This window comes from Larimichthys crocea, chromosome XXI, assembly GCF_000972845.2.
Source record: "Larimichthys crocea isolate SSNF chromosome XXI, L_crocea_2.0, whole genome shotgun sequence".
Lineage (NCBI taxonomy): Eukaryota > Metazoa > Chordata > Actinopteri > Sciaenidae > Larimichthys > Larimichthys crocea.
The window spans coordinates 14,372,569-14,395,679 of record NC_040031.1 but is presented as its reverse complement, the minus strand read 5'-3'; the positions used below and the strand labels follow the sequence as shown (position 1 = coordinate 14,395,679).

Sequence of the window (23,111 nt, the reverse complement as noted above, 5' to 3'; positions counted from 1 at the left end):
ATACACAAAATTAATTCATAAAAAAATTAATTGATTACTAATATAAAACTAATTTTCCTCCTGTGTGTTTTTTCTTACTTGTTGCAAGGTGCAAATATCCCTGCTGAATTGAACAAAGCTGGAGCTCTGTTAAATTTGTTTTCTTTTTTCTTAGAGAGTATTCATGAGATAAGATAAGTTAAAATATTCAAGGACTAGACATGTTTGCACAACCAACAACCAGAAGTCTTATTTTTAGTTGGATTTAAGCTATAGCTAAAAGTCATTGTTGAGACCAATACGGGGCATATTTTATATTTTGCATCTTTTCTGTTTTCACTTATTTTGACAGATAGACCTCTTTAACTGAATTATGTCATTACTATAATGGGAATCATGAGGGTAAACTCCAGGCATCAATAAGTATCAACAGTTGCCACACTGACAAGTGCAATAAAAATGTTCAGGAAGTAAAAAATGATCACACACACAAAACAGGTCGAATCAAACTAAATAGGTGAATACCTCTGTGGGTATATATGATATTTAATATCCCTTTGTTGTTCACGTACCTGGCTGTTATAGATTTTTGTGTATTTGATTTTAATAATCCTTATTTGCTTCACATTCAATTTCTCTTTTTCTATTTGCTGCACCATGTTGTTTGCATGTATCATGGATTTTCTTGCAAGGAAAAAAAAAATCAATACTCTAATGTATTCAGGGTGAAAGTGAGTTCATTATGGCAATAACACTGACAGTCATTGTGTGGACTGTAACCACATCCATCTTTTATATTTCAATACTTCAAAGTGTCAAAGAAGTGCAGCAGAGATGAATGATTTGACTACATCATCAACACCCTGTGGCAGAAAATGTGTCATATTCTGATAAATATGTTGGATTTGCAGTTTAACTGAGATTGATTTTATCATTGGAGCAGATGAAAAAAAATCTCTCTCTTGTCTATAAATAATGAACAGGAACATCAGTTGATCAGGCTGGATAAACATTAATTCTTGCAAAAAAACGTAAACTGTATGTCTGTTTTATTTGCAGAACACTACACATGGGTTTAATTATTGATAAAAGTGAGCTGAAATTGTGCAAAAAACAAACCCAAAACAAAACACAGGGACAGTCATTTCGAATGCCATTTATGTCATTGACTTTTCAAGAATCTAATACAAATGCATACACATACATTTCACCACCTAAAACCACATATAACCACTACTGCAATAAACGTCACCATACAAATAGAAAAAAAGGGGTTGGCTTTCAAGCTTGGGAGGGGTCATGAAGAGCTGAGAGCTCATGTGCTCACAAACTAGTTCATACACATTCAAAAAGAGCATCAAGTATATACACACACACACACGCACACACACACACATGCACACACACGCAGAGCTTATATAATACAGCATTAAAGAAGAGTGGCTGTAAAAAAAGGCATATGGAGGGAGGGAGCGTGTTACAGTATACAGTATGAAAGGAAAAAAGGTAACAGCCAAAGTGTACATGAAACACATTGGGGTTTTTTTTTTGTTTGTTTTCTCTTTTTTTTTTACAGTTAAGCCAACTTTACTTAATATAAATATTCTTCATCCAAAAGTCAGTGCAGTGCCTTCTGCTCAGGCTTCCCCTGGTCCACATGCCTGGTCCACTTTTACACCCAGTCTGTGTTATAGACCTGGTCCAAAAATTACTGTTTCCACTTTACACACAAATCTTTTTTACATCAGTTTTGTCTCTGATCTCCCACGTTCTGTATGGTTTATGTGTTTGTATGTATATGTTGTTGTTGTTTTTTTGTTTTTTTTTTGCTACCCAGTACCTCAAAGGTCCAGCTGTGAAGTACACGAGTTTGAGAGAGTTTGTTTTTCTACCAATTAGCCAATAGAAAAAGAGATCAACAAATTTACAAGTGTCCATTTTGTTCTTTTCTCCTGAATTCCCTTTTTTTTTCTAAAAAGAAAAAAGAAAAAAAGAAAAAAAAAAGAAGAAGTTCACAGATGGAGCAGCTCTACTGGATTCCCCTGAAGAGACACATTGCAAAGACCATGGCAAAGAGCTGAGGAATAGAAGAAAAAAATTAATGATTAGAAAAACACAGAATAAATGGTTTTATGTAATTATGACAATGTGAACAGCAATCGATCGACACAGAATGCATTCAGTGGTTTACAATCCATTTTGTACATGTTTGGATGCTTGATGCTCACGATGATGGTAAATTACACTGCAAAAATTTTAAATCTCATTTTACTCTTGGCTGACCTATGGTGTGATGTCAATGAAAACTTGTGTCCAAATGCAGAGGACAGGCACTGCTTTAACTATCCTATACATGTGAATATACAGTATACTATATAGTAAATATAAACTAAATACATATTGCATTACATACTCAACAATAACAATGCCTGCAGTGCAGAGGTATAATTCATTCTATTATAATAAAACCTCGGTTTAAAATTCAAAATAACATATAAATGCTACTTTAAGCACAAATGCTGATATATATTGTTACATTTCTGTTACTGTTTTTAGGTATTTATATGTTTTGTGAAAAACAAGACAGCCCAGTTAAATCTGTGCCTCTGTAACACCAAATGTCACCACTAGATGGAGAGCTTGCCACACAGAGAGCTTTCAGATAACACTACAACATATCCACAGATTAATGCTGAATTCTCCATTTGTGAAATGAATATTCACTGGCTGGCACCTCACTCGCTGGAGAGGCTTGAGGCAAAACGCATGCATGTGATGATTTCACCAAAATGAAAACCCTTCATACCTCAATGGTCAGCACCACAATGGCCAGTGCTCCAGCCACATAGATGTACAGTTCAAAGTAGTCAACTACCGCAGAGTAACAGCCCTGTGGAAACACAAAGACGTGACGCTCAGCAGAGAATCAATAGGCTATAAACTTGCAGAATTACAGAGACAATTAAAGTAACATCAGAGCTTTAATTGAGTGAGACTTTGAACAAAGGCCTGGTTGAATGAGTGGGAAGCATGGCTTCCAGCCTCACTGGCTTTTAATGAGGGTTCTTTGTGTGAATGAAAAGAGCGAGACATACATTGTGGACATCTCGCATTGTTCTGGTGGCTTGGAAAACAACAGGTGGAGAGAGCAGTAAAAAACCTTTACAGCTTTCACTGTAATTACATTTCACTCCAAGCCTTTTTTGACACACATGGAAGCAGGCATGTGGGTGTGCTTTTGCGTAACGGTGAAGCGCACTTCGTTTTCACATATTCAAACAAAAAATTTTAATTAAGCACTATATGCACACACACACACACTTACATACAGATGCATACATACACAGGTGTCTCCATATTATAACACATAATAAGATGGCCCTCCCATGACATCCAAAACATGGAAAAGCACTAATCAACCATGGAGGAGTCAGCGAGCCCCTGGATGTCACCCCTCAACTGTCTCCTGCTCTAATTAAACCCGGAGGTGGTTTGGAAGGAGAGAGAGAAAGAGAGAGGGAGAAGGAGGATGTCGTGGCAGATGTCAGAAGTTACCTTGTTATTGCGGAACATCATATTGCCTGATAAGCACTGCTCCTGGGTGATATAGGCCAACTCCCCGGTCTGACTGGCACGCTGGCAGCAGGCTTCTGGCACCATATGATTTTGGTTGATCTCCCTGAACAGGCTGTCCTTAAAATCCTCTGGGCTGTTCACCCCACAGCAGTCAAACTGATGGGAGGAGAGAAGAAAATAGGAGAATAAGCCCTTATTTCTGAGTGCCTATTTGTGCACTGGCCTGTGGTCCACTGTGTGCGTGCACCAATCCAGCGTGAATATTGACCTAAATGTCTTGGATTTTATCTATAAAATATAGCCCCCTGACGCCAGGCTGCAAACCTTCCTCTTTCCACAGACAGTTGGTGGAAGCAATGAGTTGGTAAAAGCTACAGTATGTAAGCTCTTTGCCATGTGTGCTGTGGCCTTACTGTAGTCATGATGGCATTCCATGTGGAGGTGAAGACGTCAGTGTTGTTGTAGCCCTGATAATGTCTCTTCAGCTCCTTGGTGAAGTACTCTCTGGTCAGCTAAAAAAAAAAAAAAAAAAGAAAGCAAGAGCATGAGTCACCAGAGGGGTAAGACCAGTTTTCGTTCACAACAGAGACAATCACTGGACACAAGGGTTGAGTATCTTTTTGGTGGGTACTGATTTTCACATCAGAGTCTGTTTACAGGTTTGGGGATTACTATCGCATATGTGAAAAGCTGTGCAAAGCCTTTCGTGGCTCCAGAGGGAGCTGTGCAAAGTCTGATAAAAGTCCTCAAGTGACGTAACGTGACTTGTCGGTCAGTCACTTGGCTCGACCATGAAAATATCCCGTGATGTGGATTTAGAATGAAGTTAGCTTACCAGACCTCTGGAGCCCACTGCTCATCTCTACTTGAGACTAGCAGCTCGAGGCTACATTATTTGTGTCTTGCAAAGCCTAAATCTCTGACCAAACTGCTTGGAATAGAAAATATCTTCTTCTGGTTCTGCTGTATTGATTTTGAGTCTCTTTTTATACTGTTCATTGCGAGTCTGAAAACATTAGGAGAGCAACGCATAGTACTTTAATGTTTAAGCACAAATAATCATACAAAAAGGCTGCCTAAATAATGCCCATCCCTGTTGGACACTGGTGATCAGATATAAAGTGAATACTGCAGAAACTTACATGCTCCCGGAATATAAAGGCCAGGATGGCGGCAGCCAGCTCTGCTAAGAAGATGAGGAGGATGAGCATGAAGAACTGTGACAAGACAAAAGAAAGAAATAGTGAGAGTGAGTAGGACAAGGTGGATGAGTGTCAGAAAAAGTGCACGTCAGTCACTAAAAATTACATTCAGGCTATGCCTGCTTCCCTCAGCATTAACTATGCATGAGGCTCGAGACATGAAGGCAAAGAGAAGGGCATTTTGCTGTTTCTTTGGCTTTCTGTTTCAAGCATGGCAGTCCAAAAACTGACAGGAAAAAAATAAACACACAAACAAGATCAGTAACAGAACTACATTTAGATGTGCCAGCCGACTCACAAAGAGGAGCAGACACTTGTTTTCACGGATGGCTCCACAGCAGCCCAAGAAGCCCAGAAGGAAGAGCATGCCTCCCATGCCCAGGATGATGTAGACACCAGTGAATAGCCATGGGTTGGCCGCTACAATTTCCCTGAACCCTGTGGGGTCCACCAGCACCCATACTCCCACTCCTAGGAGGAAAGAGCCCCCAAGCTAATGGAGGAAGAAGAAAGTAGTTAGACAAAACAGAAATTGGCTGCATTTTAAAAATTAATGGCAACTCAGAGGATAGACGTGTGTCCCAAGTGGCACACAAAACATTCAACAAGATGTCATATAATGGAAAATAAATGTGTGTGTGTGTGTTTTTCAGGAAATCAAAATGGTAATCTCAGAAAGATTGGAGTGAGAGTCGAGGGCAGATAAAAGCCTTGATATCTATAGACCTATAATGCCTCAGTGGGGGGTGGGTGAAGATATCTACCCTGCTTTAACTAACCCCCCAATCTGCTATAGAAATGCACAGCACTGCAGCCTCCATCCTCTCTTTCTCTAAAGCCCTATCCGTAGCAACCGTGGGGTGACTCATGTGATTAAGAAAAGAAGGTATTAGGTAGTGGGGGGAGAGAGATCTGAGCCTTATACACCTCTACCACAACCCCCTTTTTTCTTGTCATAGACCGAGAACTGGGCTTCTGCAAATGAACGCTACTTCTTCCTCAGAGGCAGAGATTGTGCTATGAGGAGAGGAGGTTGCCATTTTGATGGCTCATTTGCTTGAAAGATGCTGTTGTGTTATGTGATATGGAAAGAAAGAAAGGGGTGACAGTATAAAACAGTGGTTGTTATTGAGTGATGCTAACAGCCAAGTTCATTGCTCGGTTGCATTATTATCCCAGCCTTGCATAACCATGTCTGAGTGGAGTCTCTAAACAGTTTGGTTGCGCTTAATAAAGCAGGAAAAAAGACAAGTCGTCTTGCTCTGACCCTCCCCCCCCTTTGCAGGCTCAGACTAACAGGATTACCCTTGATTGTGTGATCAAAACTGATAAATACAGGTGCCAGTCACTAAGTCTTCATGGCAGAGCGTGCCTCAGATGTGTGTCAGCACACTAAAATCTAATCAAAAGTGAATCTGATAGAATCAAGATTGCCTCCGTCTAATGAAATGCAAATGCAGCTCCATTAGTCAGTCAGGCAGGGGGCGGCCAGAAGCCCATCTTAAATCATTAGACTGACACTAACTTCAGAGATAGCCAGATGAAGTGTCTTTGAGAAAGAGATAAAAAAAAAAAGTACTTACAAAGATGAAGAAGTTGAAGACAAACATGAGGTACTTGATGCAGCTGAGACAGTCCCCCTCCATGGTCGTCCCCCGTGCTGAAGCCTCTCCCTGCCCCTGTGAGAAAACAACAAAAAGCACAACATGAAACGTGGCACTTAATGAATCCCACCAAATGCTCACAGAATTCCCATTCTCCTGAACTTTGGATAGACATTCAGATGAAACTGCCAAGAAAATAATACTCTGCAAAAACCTGCTCACATTTTTAATGAGTTCTGCCACTCAGACATACAACACACACACACACACACACACACACACACACACACACATACAGAGGCATGTCAGTTCATTTGGTCCAATTTCAGCTGAAATCCTTGTATTATCCCCTCAGGCGCACTGTACAAGACAATTTCTCAGCAATCCCTAAGTAACTACAAGTTTGGGCTACACTGTGTCAACCCAACCTGACACAACTCATCTCACCACACTTCTTGACAACTTATGTAATTTTAAAACACACTTTTCACAGTCAGATGGCCTCATTCTCTATCAGCATTTCCGATCTTTAGACAGATGGGTTCCCTCGGTTCAGAGTGACTTGAGGGGATGTCTATCTCAGAGATTTTTAAGGATATGAGTCCTGACTGGGGCTCCATGTGCATTAACTGACAATATATGGCCTTTACTATGGAGGTTCTCCATCTTCTTAATGTAATGAGAGGTAGAAGCCCTGTGCTCCTATCAGCCAACCCTGTATCTGACATAAACACACTTTCCCTGATGAAGGCCCATCCTGGAAGCACTCCTGGTTAATGAAGAATGCCTTCCCTGCATTAGGAAACAACACGGGTGTCTCAGTGTCCGTGACCCTGTGTACCTATATATATCCGATGTATCACAAAGCCTTTATTGAAGTAGTTTAACCTACCAAGCTGCAAATGAGCAAGACTTTCCCCTCAGGAAGGATAGGAATTGTCTAAGGAATCATCTCTACGTCTTCTGCAGAAACTGAAATGGAAACGATCTGTGGGGCTGCTATAATTGCAGTCTCAGTCAAAGAAGAAAATTAATTATTTGGCAGAAACGAACCAGCGCTCTTTGCTTTGTAGTTGTGATTATTAATTTGCTCTCCCATAGTGATAGCCTGAATTGAGTCTGGGTAACAAGCGGATTAAAAAGTGACTTCTCTGGGGAATTGTAAATAGGTTTATATAACTAAGCAGCTGCACATTGCCACCTCTAATTGAAAACAAAAAAAAGTTAAAATGCCTTCTCTTCACTTCTTTTGTCAATGCCTTGCAGCACATCCATTACATGTAATCTCATATTTTTCAGGCAGTCTTTCCGATGCCTGATGTGCTGTCAGATGACACCTATGGGTGATCTCTCTGCTCTGAGGCAGCAGGTGAAGCTCCAGTTTTGATCGAAGCCAGCTTTAATACCTGTCTGTCTTTGAAGGGGCTCTGCTGTCGCTCAAATGAAAATTCAGGCTTGACCTTTTCACCTCAGGTGAAATAAACCATGATCTCCTCAAACCGCTGTCTGCTTGCTGCAATTATTTTACACAGTGACAATACAGTCATAACCCATTTCTTCCTCTAGTCTGTTTTTCTTTTATTGCTTTTTGCACTGATTCCTCTTTTCCTCTGCTTCTAATTTCAATGTGCCGTGCGCTCCAGAGAAAGGTTTTTTTGTTTTTTTTGTCTCATTGCAGGCTTGTTTAAGTTGCCGTGACAATGAAATTGAACAATACTAAAGATGTGAAGGCAGTCTTTGTCTGCTGTGGGAGCGAGTTAACATAAAATGAGAACATTTCCTCCCCTCACTAGCCTGAGGGCTTATTATTTTTCCTCTACTTTCGTCCCCAGACCCAGGGAAATTGATTTAGAGCTATGGTTAAACAGCTCCTCTAAATCATAATGATATGCTTAGGTATTGATCACCCTCCTAGTGGTACTCTGAGAACAACCAACAGCCTCATTGCCCAAGAAGGATTTTAATTAACCCCTCCCTTTCCTAAGCCCCACTGAAAGGCCTAATGAGGGCACAGGAGGTCTTAATTGAGATTTGCATACATTACAGTCTCACAGACGCATCAGAAAGGCCTTTTCCCATCCTTCCTACACGCCACTGTTAGCCCTGAACCCCTATGAAGAGTGCAAACTGCATTTATTGGAGCAGGGGATGAAGAGGCGGAATGAGGAGGGGGAGGAAGAGGTTGGCTGGAAAAACTCTCACATCTCATTCTCCAAACAAAATGTCTGATTTCTCTTCCAGCTTCACCCTTTTGCTCTTCGCTCCCATCTCAGGGTCAAACCAGCTGTCAGATCTGGAGCCAATTTTCTTTTCTGCATTAAAATGCATTGGATGCTTAAGAATGAAGTGTACTATACGGGCTGAGCCAGGCTCCAAATAACAAGCCTATGGTGCAAACTAGTGTGGTATAAATCAAACTGCCACAGAGACCCCGGAGAAAGTGCAGAGTAAACAAACTGGTCTTTCCCATGACTCCCATGAGATTGCAGGTCCTCATCGATCATAGCCCAGTCGTAAAGATCAGGCTACTAAGTTTCTGCAAATATCCTGCAGAGTACATTATGTAGACAAGGGAAACGGGGTTCACACCCCAGGAGCTGCAGCCCTACAACAACATCGACAAATTACTGCTAGATTAGAGGCAGGTCTTCTTCAGGTGTGCTGTTTTATTAAGGTGGTAATGTGTCAAAATCAGGAGTGTGGGATTGTATTTGCATACACAAGCGAAAAAAAATAACACCCATTTCAAACAAACAAACAAACATAACACACACAGCAGCAAAAAAAAAAAAACTGCACTGCTATAGTTGAAAACCATGTGTTTGTTAGCAGAAAATACTGTATGTTTGTCCTCAATCTGACAATCTGAGTGGCAGTCTTTGCCCCGAGGTATCCAGCAAATGCCAACTGTAAGTCTGCAGCGTCTCCCGTTACTGACATCATGAAATGCCAAACAGCACTAAGATCCCTTTGTTTACTCTTGGCAAAGACCGGTCCACATCCAGTTTGGGCTGTGAGGTTTGGCATGGTTGAGACTGATAGTGGATTAATGAGAACGGATCCTAAATCAACCTCACAGTACAGACAGAATCCAGAGCTCTGTAATGAGGGCAAACCTGTCCTGACCTAAATTCTTCACAGTATGAGGATGAGTAATTCAGAAAGATTGCTACAGGCCTTACTTCATGGTTAACTCATAAAAACCAGAGTTTTGTTTGGCTGGCATTTTCACAATCAACCATGATGGTCATGTCAAGTCATTGTAATTAAAAGATAAGGAAGGCGACATTGCCCCGCATTGAGAGTGCTCCATGTATAAATAGTACACCCTTGGGTGGTTCTCCTTGAAGTTGACACTTTCGGCACGATTAATGAAGTGAGTCCATATTCCCCTGCTCCACTGGCCACCGCCCTGGACAAATGGATCAGCATGACAAGGACACTGTTCCTCGCCAAACTGTCGCCACCCTCCACCCTCCTGATAACCAGCCAGTTCATCTTGAGCATGAGCCTGCATAGCAAATAATCATTAACGCTGAAACCCTGTTGAGATTATAAGGGTAGAAACTTGACCCCTTTAAAAATCATTGACCCTCTAAAATGATCACCTGTAGTTGAACCCTTGGGACGACCCATTTCGTCCTCTGATGTAGCCGGAGCAGGTGTGTTTTTCCATCTACTGCATGCCACTCAGAAGCTCTCTCCGGAGTCTGCTAATACCCTCTGATAATGACACTAAGGGACCACACACATGCCACATCACCCTTTATCTCAATTAAAAACCCATTTTCATATTTCTCCATGACTTCCTAAATCAGCCGCAGCAAGTAAACACCCCAAAATCCGTATAAAGATAGGCTCCTCTGGCAGTGAGCAGGGCTCCCCTGAGGCGCACCATGTCCCTTAATGAACCTCCAATTAGGAGAGAATGAGCCCTGGGCTGTGCTGTCACACTGAGGAGCTTTGAAGTGTACTGAATGCTAAGCAGCTATAGCACTGTATGCTGCTTTAGAGGGCATACAGCTCGCAGACAACAGGGAGCAACCACAGAAGAGAAAGTGTACGAAAGTAGCTCAAAGGCAACCCAACACACAGTGTGTGTGTGGGTGTAACTCACACAGAGAGCAGAGTGTAAAAACTAAGCCGGGTTACGAAGTTCTAGAAAGTGCAAGGCTTGCAGCAAATGTCCTAACGTTGGTTAGATGCTCAGGTGGAAACATACAAATTCTCCACCCTCGGGCAAGCTTAGCTTAATGAGTTTTCACAGTATACAGTACATATAGGTTTGGTGAACATTATCAGCTTCTGCACACTACGGGCATTGCTAGTTCACCAGAAAAAAAGAAAAAAAAAAGTGCACTCTCTGATGAATTTGCTGTGCCTTGCAAAGCCATTTATCATTTCAGTCCATTGCTCCCCATACGTGCTGTGAATCTAAAGCAGTTCTTATCTGGGCCTGTGAGTGGCGCACTCTTGACCCATTCATTTTGGAAATGAGATTGTGGGAATCCCTGAGGGCAGAAGTCCTCTGACCAGGCAGCTGACACACTCCCAAACAACAGGCTGATTAACTAGAGAAGACTCCCAGAATGAACAAACGCACAGTCAGAAACAAACTCGCCATGTGTTGTCGCCAGCACCACAGGCTACATTCTTGACATCCCAGCTGGGCATACATCCAGCTGTTGGGTCAGTCCTAACAGTTGCTCATACTCCTACAGTAAAATCAATTTTCCCGCTCCTTAGATAAGAAAGATTGGAAAGAGGAAGGGCAGCGATTGCTTCTTGGTTAACTCGAGCAGAGGATATGTGATTGAGATGATCAGATTTTGGCATCTACTGAACACTAGTGTGTGTGTGTGTGTGTGATCCTCGCTTTCTCAAAGCAGATTCTCACTTAATTGTGTCGGCACCTCTATCTGGCTGAGTGAAGATACAAACTGGCTACGCAGGGACGGATCAATACCAAGCACAGGCACATGGTCAATGATGCATTGATCTCCTGGAGTTCTAGCTCTTAGTACACTGGATGTCTGGTAGTGGGAGTATGTGGTAGCACACAATGAACACATAAACACTTCTGCATCGCCGCCTGTTAGGACTCAACTCGTTTCCCACGGGCTGCTTTGGAGGATGACACATTGCCATTGGGGCTTTCCACAAAAATGAGTTATAATTCAATTTCAACCAAATGCTCAATAATTACTGTGACGACAAAAGAGGGAATTATGTCCCTGCAACCATACTTCTGTCTTGACTTGTTCTTTCTTTGGTGGGTTTTTCTAGTTCCTGCAATCTCAATCCAATCAGTTACCTCACCAAATCCACTTTGACCAATGTTTTAACCCTAAGGCAATAAACAACAAAATTGTTGCTGATGTTCCTTGAAGACCTTGCTTTAAAAACTGCTCACATCAAGGTTGTTGTCTTTGTGAAATCTCCATATAAAGTGAGTTTACATCACAGATGGCCTCAGCAGAAACAGACAAAAGAAGATTTAAGGAAAGACTACGCTTTCAGCCTCAGGGGACTAAACACAAAAGGACACTTCGAAGTGTAAACATGCGCAGGAGCACAGAATACATAGGAGCTCACACACAACAGTTGATCATACATCATCAAATCCTGGCAAAGGACAGAAAATGTGAAACGCCTAGTCAGAATTGTGACTTTCTTATGATGTAAATAGACAGTTAAGGTTGTTTTTAGCACATGTTGGAATCTTTCCAGCCCTCCAATAAGGACGTTGGTCTCCACGGCAACCCGGATATGGGGTTGGGTGAGAGTGGCCTTTGTCTGCAGAGCTGTGTTTGGCATCTCCACTTAGCACTAGTTCCTGTTCGAAAACAAAGGGGAGCAGAGCCGAGCTCTTCACGACAGGGGGACAGCTTGGCCAGCCATTTGTCTAATGAGCGATCACTCACACTCTGTTGCAAGGCCATATGTTAGTTTGAATACAGCTAGTTCCTCTGTATAGAAAGCTAGGAAGCTGTTATATCACTTACTGATGTGTGGCTTACACACACATCTGAACCTTCACACTCAGCTAAAGTTCAATGAAATAAAAAGCAAAAAAAGAGTAAGGAGAAGCATGTAACCTAATTTTTACTACAGGCTTCAAGCACGATTCAAAGATGAAAACAAAGCCTTGAGGATAAAGCGTGTGAATGTTTGTGTTTTCGTGGGAGCCTCAGATGAAAGAGATACCCAGGTCCCATTGCAAATAACAACTTCATAGAAATAAATCAAAAGACTGTTAATGTCTTTGCATGATCAGTGTAGCAGAAAATATTCATGATGCTGTTATCGTGCCTTTTGCTGCAACAGAAGCACCTCGTGCCGTAGATGGTTATTAATGTAACTTGGAGCCAGAGGTTGAGATCATGACTGCTTAAAGGATTTATCACAGTGCTTAAAAGGATCATTTTGCTTTGTTACACTTCATTTTTTTATTCATTTAAATATGACAAAACAATCTCACCACTAGGTCAATCTAGTAGCTATTACTGAGCTTTTTATCACACAATCTTCCTCCACGGATGGAAGTTTGCCCAGTTCTTGTGCACATCAGCTTAAAAGTTTGAGAAAATGACTCAAATTCATTCCTCACCATAGAAACAACATTCAAAGTTATACATGGGCAACCTCCATCTGTTGAGGAAGATGAAAAAGCTCAGAAACAGACTCTAGATGGACAAAGAGTCTTACTTTAAATCTTCATGAATTATATTGATTTTGTTGACACAATATCATTTGTTTGCTAACATAGCAACCATAATTTGTTTTGGTGTCATAAAGAGTTTAACCAGATAATCTAAGCCACTTTATCTGGAGGTAAAATTGAAGCTAAACATCCCAGATGTTGATAGAAACCCTCATTGCACAGGAAAACTGTACTATGGTAAGTAGTTTCACCAGGAATTTGGTCTGTAAACTGTATTCAATGTTGGGAAGTTATAATAAAATAAAAATAATAAGAAATGTTACCTTTGTTTCAAACAGGTATGGTCATCAGACTGCTCATTTCTTACTCTGTCTGACCTCTTCTTAACAATGCTGCAGTGTTCCCAGATCTCCGCAACTCATTAGTGGAGTACAATCTCATTATTAAAGCTTAGAAAACAAAACTCATATTGTAATGAACCAGAATGACCTTTTATTCAGTTCTTATGAAACTAGAAAATAAAACAGTTTATAATCTTACACGTCACTTGCAAATGTAACACACATATTCATTTGTCTGGTTGGCTGCCTTTATGGTTATGTGCTATGACTGATTAGAGCTGATGTGTCTGGGTCTAAACTCCCCTTTAACCTCTCAATCTATACATGTCTGCTACTCAGCCGTGCCTGGAATACTAATGTTACAAATGCCAATGCAAATCAGAGGCTAACAAAGACCAGTGCCGGCCCGCTGTGATGGTAAAGGGACAAAAGCACTTGTCTGCCTGGTCACGGGACCTGCCTCACGTACTGGCTCTAGCAAGCACCGTGCCTCCTGTTGGCGGTAACAATGGCTTTTTTGCGCCTGTGCTGTCAGCATCTTACTGAAAAGAGTCTGTCAGCAAGTTATTTCTGCTGTTTCTCTCGCTGATTTAACATGTGTCTGCTGGTGTGGAATCACCGCTGGAATTGGGTGGAAATCATTCATGGCAACACTCCCACATTACAGAGGCTGGGGGGAAACTAAGGGCAGAATTGTGTTTCTCATGGGAATATGAACTGAAGTTGAAAGTAACGTTTTTTCTTCAAGACCATGTGTGCTTAATTTATAGATAAAATATTTCCATACCATGTGTAACTGCGTTTGTCTCTCCTTTGTTCAGATGAATCTGATGACTTCTCTCGGTCTTCTCTCCTCTCCTGTTTTCATGGGCTGTTGGATAGAAGCACAAAAGAAGAAGAAGAGGAGGTCAGGACAGAGCTAATGAGATGAATAAACAGTGAAGCAACGGCAAGGAGACAGAAAAGTGGCACATTTGTCTTGGTGTGCGTAATTCATTTAAGCGGAATAAGACTGCGAGCGTGAAAAAGAGAAAATAAAATTCTAGGACACTTAAAATGACAGAGTTTGCATTTATTATGTATGAAGCACTCGCTCCCAGCAGTGAGCTAATTTAAGAATGCAACAGTGTTTTATCTGTGTGAATATTTCACTTCTCAGCTGGAAGGCAAAATTAACAATGAAAGAAAAAAAAAGTCTTTTATAGTAGCAGAGTCCAGGCCTGTGTTCTGGGCAGGTAAAATTTTAATATGTACCTTGAGGTATCAGAATCCATGTACCTTCTTACTTGGTTAATTATCCTTTATTACTGGACCCAACATAGCACAGCCTCCACATACAGTTTCTGATGTGACCTTGATGAACATCTGAACTCATACATTATTCAAAGAAAGATACCTTGCTTCTAACCAGACGTCGCTGTCAACATACGATACATCTCCAACCAAGTGTGTCTAATGATTTAAATGCTTTAAACTTTTTCCTGTTTCTAAACAGCTTTGCCAGAAGTGTCTCTCCCAGCTGAAAATAACGATATAGCAATAAGAGCCAATTAAACTCCTGGTATTCCAGCCTCGAACAAAAATAGTCAGCGGCACGGTTCTGACTGACACTACTTTGGAGCCAGTTTCAAAGCACCGGCACTGACAACTACAGCATCAAAAATGGCAATAGCTGCCTACGGAGGCATGAACAGCAGGCAGCTCTCGCCACAATAGACGGTAAAATACAGGCAGGATATTCTCATCCTGACAGGGGCTGGAGATGGAGAATATCCCAAGAGTATTCTGGCTGATAGAGCCAGCCACATCATCCCGCCGACACACCATATTGCCAGCAGACATCAGATTCACCAGGACGCAAAACCCAACTGACAGTGGCAGCAGCACACCCTCCCCCATACAGAATAAAGGGCTCTGATTACATCTAGAAAAAAGCAATCAAAGCCTGAGTGAGGAAACGGACAAATCTGAGGAGTGGGGAGATGCACTGGAATGATACACCTCCTTATCACAGAGCCATGAATTCAGACACTACAAAGCACATGCTCAGGGAATCAATAACAACTCCACAATAGCAACACGTGCATGGCGAGCCAAAGGATGGTGCTTGTTTTAAAGGAGTCATCTACAGAATATTCACCATATGGCTTAGCAAATACATCCTCAAGCAATACAACCCTTTCCGATTAGTTTGAGTCTATTAAAACAGCAGTGGATAGGTACATAATCGCCATCCTCTTGTGTGTAATCTGGTACTGAGCAGCAGAGTGGTCAAAATTTGTCCCGAAGCCTGTTGCAGAGGTAGTCTCTCCTGAACCTCTGTTTAGAGAGCTATTAGCTGGTGAAGAGCAACAGTAGTGAGGGTCTGCATTATTTTTTGGTTTCCATGGAAACCTTTTCACAGGAAAGTGGAGCACCAATAGGATCGCAGAGCCTTATTGAATCAGTTATGGGGGTGAGAAGAGAGCTCAGCTTAGACGGCTGAGAAAGCACAACAATAGGACGAACCCTCGAGGGGAAGCTATAAAGGCCAGGCCACTGAAGGTCCAACAAAGCGGGGAAAAACTCAACACTAGAATAAAGGTTTCATCTACATCCACTCAATGACTTTCCTTTCAAATAAATCTCTCGCCAACTAGTCATTGACATTTAAGCTCATGAGCACTGTGGGTAATTTGAACATCAAGGCAGCCACTAATTGATTATCCTCTGCTGATATTTCAGGCTCTGACAATATTATTGCATCACCAACAATCTATCCTGTGCGTAAGACAGTAACACATTATAAAACGGGTGCTTCTACTTACAGTGGGCACTGTATTTATTTATCCCTCACACTCCAATTCACTATGGAGACACCAGAGGAAATGGAAGGAATAAGAGGAATAAAGGATTTTCAAAATAGTATCTAACCTTGGCATTACGGGGCTGTGTGTGCTCTGCCAAGTATATCCACTTCACACAGCCATCGATGTGCAAAGTAGAGGTCTTCACACATCTACTAAAGTCCTAAATATCAGACACCGAACCCAAGGGACCCGAGTAGGATGAGATCCAAATTATACCGCACTATTATAGTCTAATCAGGTCTTGTTTCATTGCCATTGGTCTCCAGTCTATGTGTAAGACTATATAGGACTTTATGCTGCTGCAGTGTTCTCTCTATATTATGCTCTGTTCAGGTCGACTGCATTTAAGATTTTTAGTTAACTTATCCCAAGCATTTCTCAGGTTGGGTCTGACTGTGCTCAGGTCCCCTTTGGATCTAGTTTTTCTTATTAAAAAACTGATTTATTCATGTGGAAGTTCAGTGGGTTTTCCACAGGTCAGTTTTGTATTAGATCCAACATTTTGAACCCCTGAAGACGTCTAGTGGAATAGTGAGAAAGTAGGAAGGATTTCAACTTCTCTCCCAAGCTCTAGTTTTTCACTCTTAAAGTCCAAGTACACACTTTGAAGAGAGACTCTCTAAAAGTGTGTACTTCCCTTTCTGATGACAGAGAAAGGCAAATTTGTCCATTTCAAAAATGATTCAGCCTTTCCTATATGGAATATAGTTTACTATAACTTAATCCCTGGGGTCTCGTCATATATGTTTTTCTCTTCCATAAGTCACCTCATCCTGCCAATCAGGTGGAAAACCTTGACTGAGATGTCAGAGGTCAGAGAACAGCAGGGAGTTTGATCAGCAACACTTCCTCTGGGGACAGGAAGTAGGCAGGAAAACTTCTTCCATCCACACCTCGAAGCTGAAGCTTGACCTCAATTTCTCCCCAGTGTTGACAAAAGCAAACCTCTGGGCTGTAGAGGCAACACCAAATTTAGAGATATTGACCTATGGGGCCTTTTCACGCCCTGAGTCAAACCTTAATAAACACACTTAATGAAAGGAAAAATCTATAGCTCCGAATGTATGACCAAATCCGTTATACATCATACAATAATATTATAGCAATAAGAAAGGGGGCAATTGCCTGCACCCATAGATCTCCTAAACAGCCGCTTTAATGGGGGTAATACTGAAGCAGAATTATCGCCTTATCCCATCAGGATTTATCGATCTAACAGCGAGAGTCAACCACCAGAAGATAAAGATAAACCACCACGATGGAGAAACAATCTCCACTCTGATCAGAGGCCATCGCTCAATTAATCACTCCCTCTCTCCTCTCTGGCCACAGCTAGCCCAGTGATTTCTTTGTTCTCTGCACGACTCTAGGTGCTCTCGTGTTTGAAGAATGAATTCACTCATTTGGAGTAGAAAATGATTGCAACTTAAGATGCAGACTGAACTCATTATGCAGTCATCTATTTTCTCACTGTTAATTGTTTCGGGCTAAATGGAAATCTCATAAGAATGCAGCCCGTGGAAATGTTTTTTGGAGGGTGCTATTTTGATGCTAATGAAAGCTGACATTGTGTCCACCTCTTCGGCAAGTCAATGGCAAACATTAGCCAGGTCTTTTCTCTTTGTAGCAGGTTCCTCAGACAGCAGCCCGCATCTTTCACCTCTACAAAGATGCCCCCATCAAAGAGGTGAGAAGTGTCTTAAGCAGACCCTTTTAAACATCTGCAACCTGCTTCTATAATTACACATCACCAACTTCTCTCTAGTGACACCATGATGGAAAACAGCAGCACAACTACTTGTTGTTATTTTCTTTAACGCGCGCCTGTCTAACTTAACTAACGGCCTCATACACCACCACACTTTCACCCTACTTCCCAGGCCCCAAAGGCTAGCCCCCCCTGTCTCTGAGGAGCCAGGGGCCTGGGGGGCATCACAACACCGCTTTGAAGTCGAAGCGATTAAAGAGGAAAGACCTGTCGAATTGGGATGATGAGGCTAAGGTTGAAAGAGGGGGAGGGATCAGTACGAGGGACAGGAAAGACTGTGAATACTGAGAGCGTGGGGCCCCCATGGGATACAATTAAGAGCAAGGCTTTTTAAGAGAGAGTTACAAAAACACAGCAAGGATACCAGCAGCTTTCCAAGCCAAGGTAAGAGTTCATTACTACATACACAGAAGGGGCCGGTGCTGTTAAAATCTCCCGAGTTTGTACACGGACTCCCCCACCCACAGGCTGAACTGATGAACAGATGCATGATAACCATTTCCATCCCAGTAAAGCCCAGTAAAGTTTGAGAATCACAGAGCCTCCAACTTAGAAAGGAGATGAAGATCCAGGCTGCATCCTGCATGCATAGAGCCCTCCTTCAGGATGTTTTTTCTCCACTAAAACATTACGACTGCACAAACGCACCAGATGTGTAGTCAAATCAATCAAATCAAAGAAGATTGACAGGGAAATTCATGTTTTTGTGACTTATGTTACGACACGGTTGATTGATTGTTGCGTCGATTATTTTGCCTATTGCTAGATTCATGGTTTGGTCTATAAAGAGTCTAAAAATTGTGCAAAATGTCACATTCAAACGTCACAAAGCCCAAGGTGATGATTTAAATTGTTTGTTTTACCTGACCAGCAGTTCAACCGAAGCATCACAAGAAGTTAATTAAAAGCAGTGAAACCTGATCATTTAGAATGAAACTTGATACCATTCGGCAATTATGCAAAAACAATCAATTAGAAAAAACAACTGTCAATTAATTTTAGCTCTAATCAAGTAAATTTTTCAGACAAACTGTCAAACAACATAGATATAGAGCTCGTCCCGAACCTACTCACTCTAAACAAAGAGAGACTCCAGGCATGTTTACCAAAGTAAAGCAGTTTTAGCACGTGTACCTCAATAACTGATGAGTATATCTGATGTTTTTTGTATATTTACACACCTGAAAGCTTTCCACTGGTGTCTGTGGTATTTTGTACTAAGACATATGGTATTATATTTTCCACAAGACAGTGAATGTAGAAATATGTGGCCACTGTTGTCCTATAAGTCAAACCAGCCATTTAGACACGTGTTATGAACACATCTGGTAACCATTTCTAGGCCTCATTTATACTTTGCTAAAATACCATAGAGCAGTAGATTCTGTGTGTTTGCTGAAATCAGATTCTGTAGCAAAGACCACTTCGCTAACTACAGTCCTTAGAAGAGTGGACTCTACTACACCTGTACAGTTACCTGTAATTGTGAATATCTGTATATGCCCTCACCTTCTGCCTGCTTAAGGCTCATGAAGCTATTTAGCGTGCTGACAAACAATGCGGTAAACATCTGAATGCAGAAGATACACAAGAAGTGGAAACAGATTCTTTGCTCAATGGAACCAGATGCAACTTATTTTGATAATTAAAACCAGCGGAGGGTATTTGAGTTTGGACTCCTTCTCTAAAATAGCTATTTTGCTCATATGCATGAAAAGCTGTGCCAAAGCAGTGATGTTTGCTAATCTGAATTTTGCTTCATGACCAAGAACTTTGACACAACTAGGATTAGCATTAAGTATAAATCCTTGTAAAGACAATACAACCAAAGAAATGGGCCGAGGGACACTTGGATTGCTGCCTGGTAGTTACAACATCAGTTCAGCACAAAATCTGAGGCCTGGTGGGTCTGGTTCCTATTGCTGATGGTTTTTACTGCATACCTCACTGAGTACATGCAGCAAGGCTAACTACTCTATTCACACATGAATCTGAGATTCAGATAATAGTGGTGATTGATTGATTGAATCCAGAACAAATATTTTCATTTGGAATATTTGAGGCAGAGAATTGTTGTTTTCAACCATGTTCAGACAAGTTTAAACAACACCATGAAAGCTGGGCTGAAACAACACACTGACTTCCTTTGTTTATGAGCACATGTGGGTCACATTACTAAACAAAAGTATAAACAAACATGGAGGGAATGGCAGCATTGCTGCCCAGTTTATATCCAACGCCTGGTGGTATTTTGGATTTCACAACTCGGTCGTGACAATGTTAATAACTGCATTAATGCAGCCAAAATCTCTCCAAAACTATGCTGAGGTAAGTGCAGAAGAAAAAGACAGTAGCAACCTGTTGCTTAATTTGGACATAAGATAAACTACCTCCAGGTTTCCTGCAGTGATTTTTAGACCACCTACACTGCCATCCTGAAAATAAATAGCCTAGATGATTAAGAACTAAAACATTTAGCTTCAGGGCAATGAGCAGAAGAATTGCTTTACACAATATATGCTAGAAATTAAATGTGTGACTATTGTTTCATTTAGTTAATTTAACTAAATTGATTACAAGATGAAACGCATTGACATCAGGGTGGCTCATCACCACTGCTAAACCATTTAACATGCGACTTCTGTTAAATCTGTTATCACTGAAAGTGTTGATAAACTGTTGTATTTAAGTGTTCTAAATGTAACCAGAAATGACTCGAAATATAAATATCAAAGGAAGAGCTGCAGTATGTATGTATCAGAATGATCAAGAATTAATAAAATAAGTAAGTCTAAAAGTCCAAATATGAACAAATGCATCAGTTTTCCAACAGGTGTAGAAACATCTCCATCATTGATCCATATGTTCTACATACTGCAAACCACAACAGAGCTATGTGGTTCTAGTAGCACCTCCTCTTTGTTCTAAAGCTTTACAGACTGCTACTACTTCCAAGAGTAAATCAAAGCATATGTACGGCATTTTTAATTGTAAGTTAAATGATATTGTAGGCTGGTTTCCTCCCAGTTTACTGACATGTGGCTGATATACAGTATAATATATATTGTATTTGTTTCTGTGCAGGTTTCTATTAAAATCCCTAGTCTTGTGTTGTAAATTACGTCAATTAAAGAACTATGAACTTGCAGCAATTCAAACTGTAGTAATGTCTAAAGCTCTCGACTTGTTAAGAGTTCATATTCAGGTGTATTTAGGAGTAACTGAGGTAACAGACTGTTTAAATGCAAACGCTGTTTTACATAATTAGTTTAATTTAGCAATAATTATGCTCCATTAAAACACACAAAGCAGTGGACCGTTACAAGACTGAAAGCCAACACACAAGTATACAAGCTGCATAGAAAATCAGTATGCAACAGCACTTCATAACAAAGTTCCTGTAAACAAAGAGATGGTAGTGTTCATGGAATTTACAGGGGGGGTGTACGGGAGCAGCAAGGCAGGTGTCCCACTGGGTTACGAGAGCCAGAAGCTTTGCATCTGGATCATTTCCTCAAACCAGAGGGGCTGCACACTGCGACCTCCTCATAAAGCCGCACAGATGCCAAAGACCCCCAAATCCCTCCGAATCCTTCGTCTATGTCAGCCTATATGCGGTGGCTGTGGTGAGAGCAGGTAACAAGCTGTGACAAACTCACAACATCACAGAGAGGGAGCAGTGAAAATGACTCATGCTTTTTGTCTCTCACACTGTCAAATACGTTCACACTAATGGCCAAATAGCTTGAAAATGTGTTTCTGCAAGATGGGGCAAAAAAAAAAAATGGTTTTATCACTCGTGTTCTTTAGCAGAGCAGAGTGAGACTGACAGCAGGAGGGTTACTGGAGCAGCAAAAGATGAAACCAGGATAAAGAAAAAACTCTGAACCGTGTTAGTAAGACTTCTACCCAGCCGAAAAACCTTAAGAGCCACTCGTTTTCACGTAGGTTCGCTCTAAGCTTCATACTTCCAGGACAAGTAGTTGAAATATATACTTTGAGGAGATATCCTGCCAGTGAGTGAGCCCCAGGAGAAAGCCAGGAGGGACTGAAATGTGGAAAAAGAGGGTTGGAGAGTTTCCATGGTACAGTCGTGCGAAAATGCAGGAGTGCTTTAAGAAACATTCTTTCTATAGTCTGAGGGAGCCACGGGCGGGGAGACGTCAGGAGAAATCATGCTTGGCTCAACACAAAAAGCACTCAGAGAAATGAGATTTAATCTGCTGAGCTTAGAGTGTATTAGCCAGATGTAAACAGTCGGTACCAGCTGTGAGAAAGATAACTTCCACAACCCTGCTGCTTGGAAAAACAATGCAAGAAACACTGAGCATTACCAATGAAAGAAACTCTGCAACCTGATATTTAAGATATTTAAAAGCCAAAATAAAACTTTCACAAGCCTGGGACTTTGGCAGTTGTGGGAATCAATGGGTTAAGGTTAACTGGCCATAGTGAAACACTTTCACTCAGTGAATACTCTGGCTTCAGGTCTGAGCTGTGGGAAAGGGAGTTTATGCAATTACATCACATTGATTTATGAGAGACAGAGGAAAGATGGGGAGGGGAGGGAAACTGAGCTGCTTGGAGACGGTCCAAGATTAGGTCCCCGAAGAAACACAAGTCAATAGGTTTACACCACAAAACATGATGGATCTGAGACAATTGTGTGGGGATGAATGTGGTCAGGGAAGCACTGGCAATACGGTGAGGTCAAACCTATCTAAAATAATGGAAACACACAAAACTATGAAAACAGCCATAATTATAATCCAGCTTCTCAATGAACCTGCTGATGGAGCACGAAGAAGTTCGGAATAGTAAAAAGTTTTTAAATTCTCTCAGCTCAAGGGACCTGATGACAACCTTCTTGCACGAGCAGATGCTGCTGATGCTGTGTTGAGTATTAATTGGGGGTAGTGATGAAATTGTGAGTAATGCGCCAAAGTGTGCACCGCAGCATTAGCAGGGGGAAGCGCGTCTCCCATTAGCCCACTGCAACCCAACAGTTATAAATAAACAGCCCATTTCGTGCTTTCTACTACTGTAACAGGACCGCAGGAGTGACCACACATGGGATATTTATGGTGAAACACTTTACGCCTCTTATTTAAACATTAGCATGTGACTT

The 23,111-nt window shown here is 41.4% G+C and overlaps 1 protein-coding gene across 1 annotated transcript in view; it reads right to left on the bottom strand.

The window, feature by feature from the left end:
• Positions 1-1,119: 1,119 nt before the first annotated feature.
• Positions 1,120-23,111, bottom strand: part of tspan18b (tetraspanin 18b) — a 31,908-nt gene continuing 9,916 nt past the window's right edge. Inside the window, exons 2-9 of the mRNA XM_010757260.3 lie at positions 14,154-14,237; positions 6,341-6,436; positions 5,056-5,250; positions 4,698-4,772; positions 3,969-4,067; positions 3,535-3,711; positions 2,786-2,869; positions 1,120-2,056 (exon numbers count right to left, since the gene is read on the bottom strand). Of these exons, the coding sequence (XP_010755562.2) occupies positions 2,009-2,056; positions 2,786-2,869; positions 3,535-3,711; positions 3,969-4,067; positions 4,698-4,772; positions 5,056-5,250; positions 6,341-6,436; positions 14,154-14,156 (777 nt within the window). The 5' untranslated portion in view covers positions 14,157-14,237 and the 3' untranslated portion in view covers positions 1,120-2,008. The remainder of the gene's footprint in view (positions 2,057-2,785; positions 2,870-3,534; positions 3,712-3,968; positions 4,068-4,697; positions 4,773-5,055; positions 5,251-6,340; positions 6,437-14,153; positions 14,238-23,111) is intronic.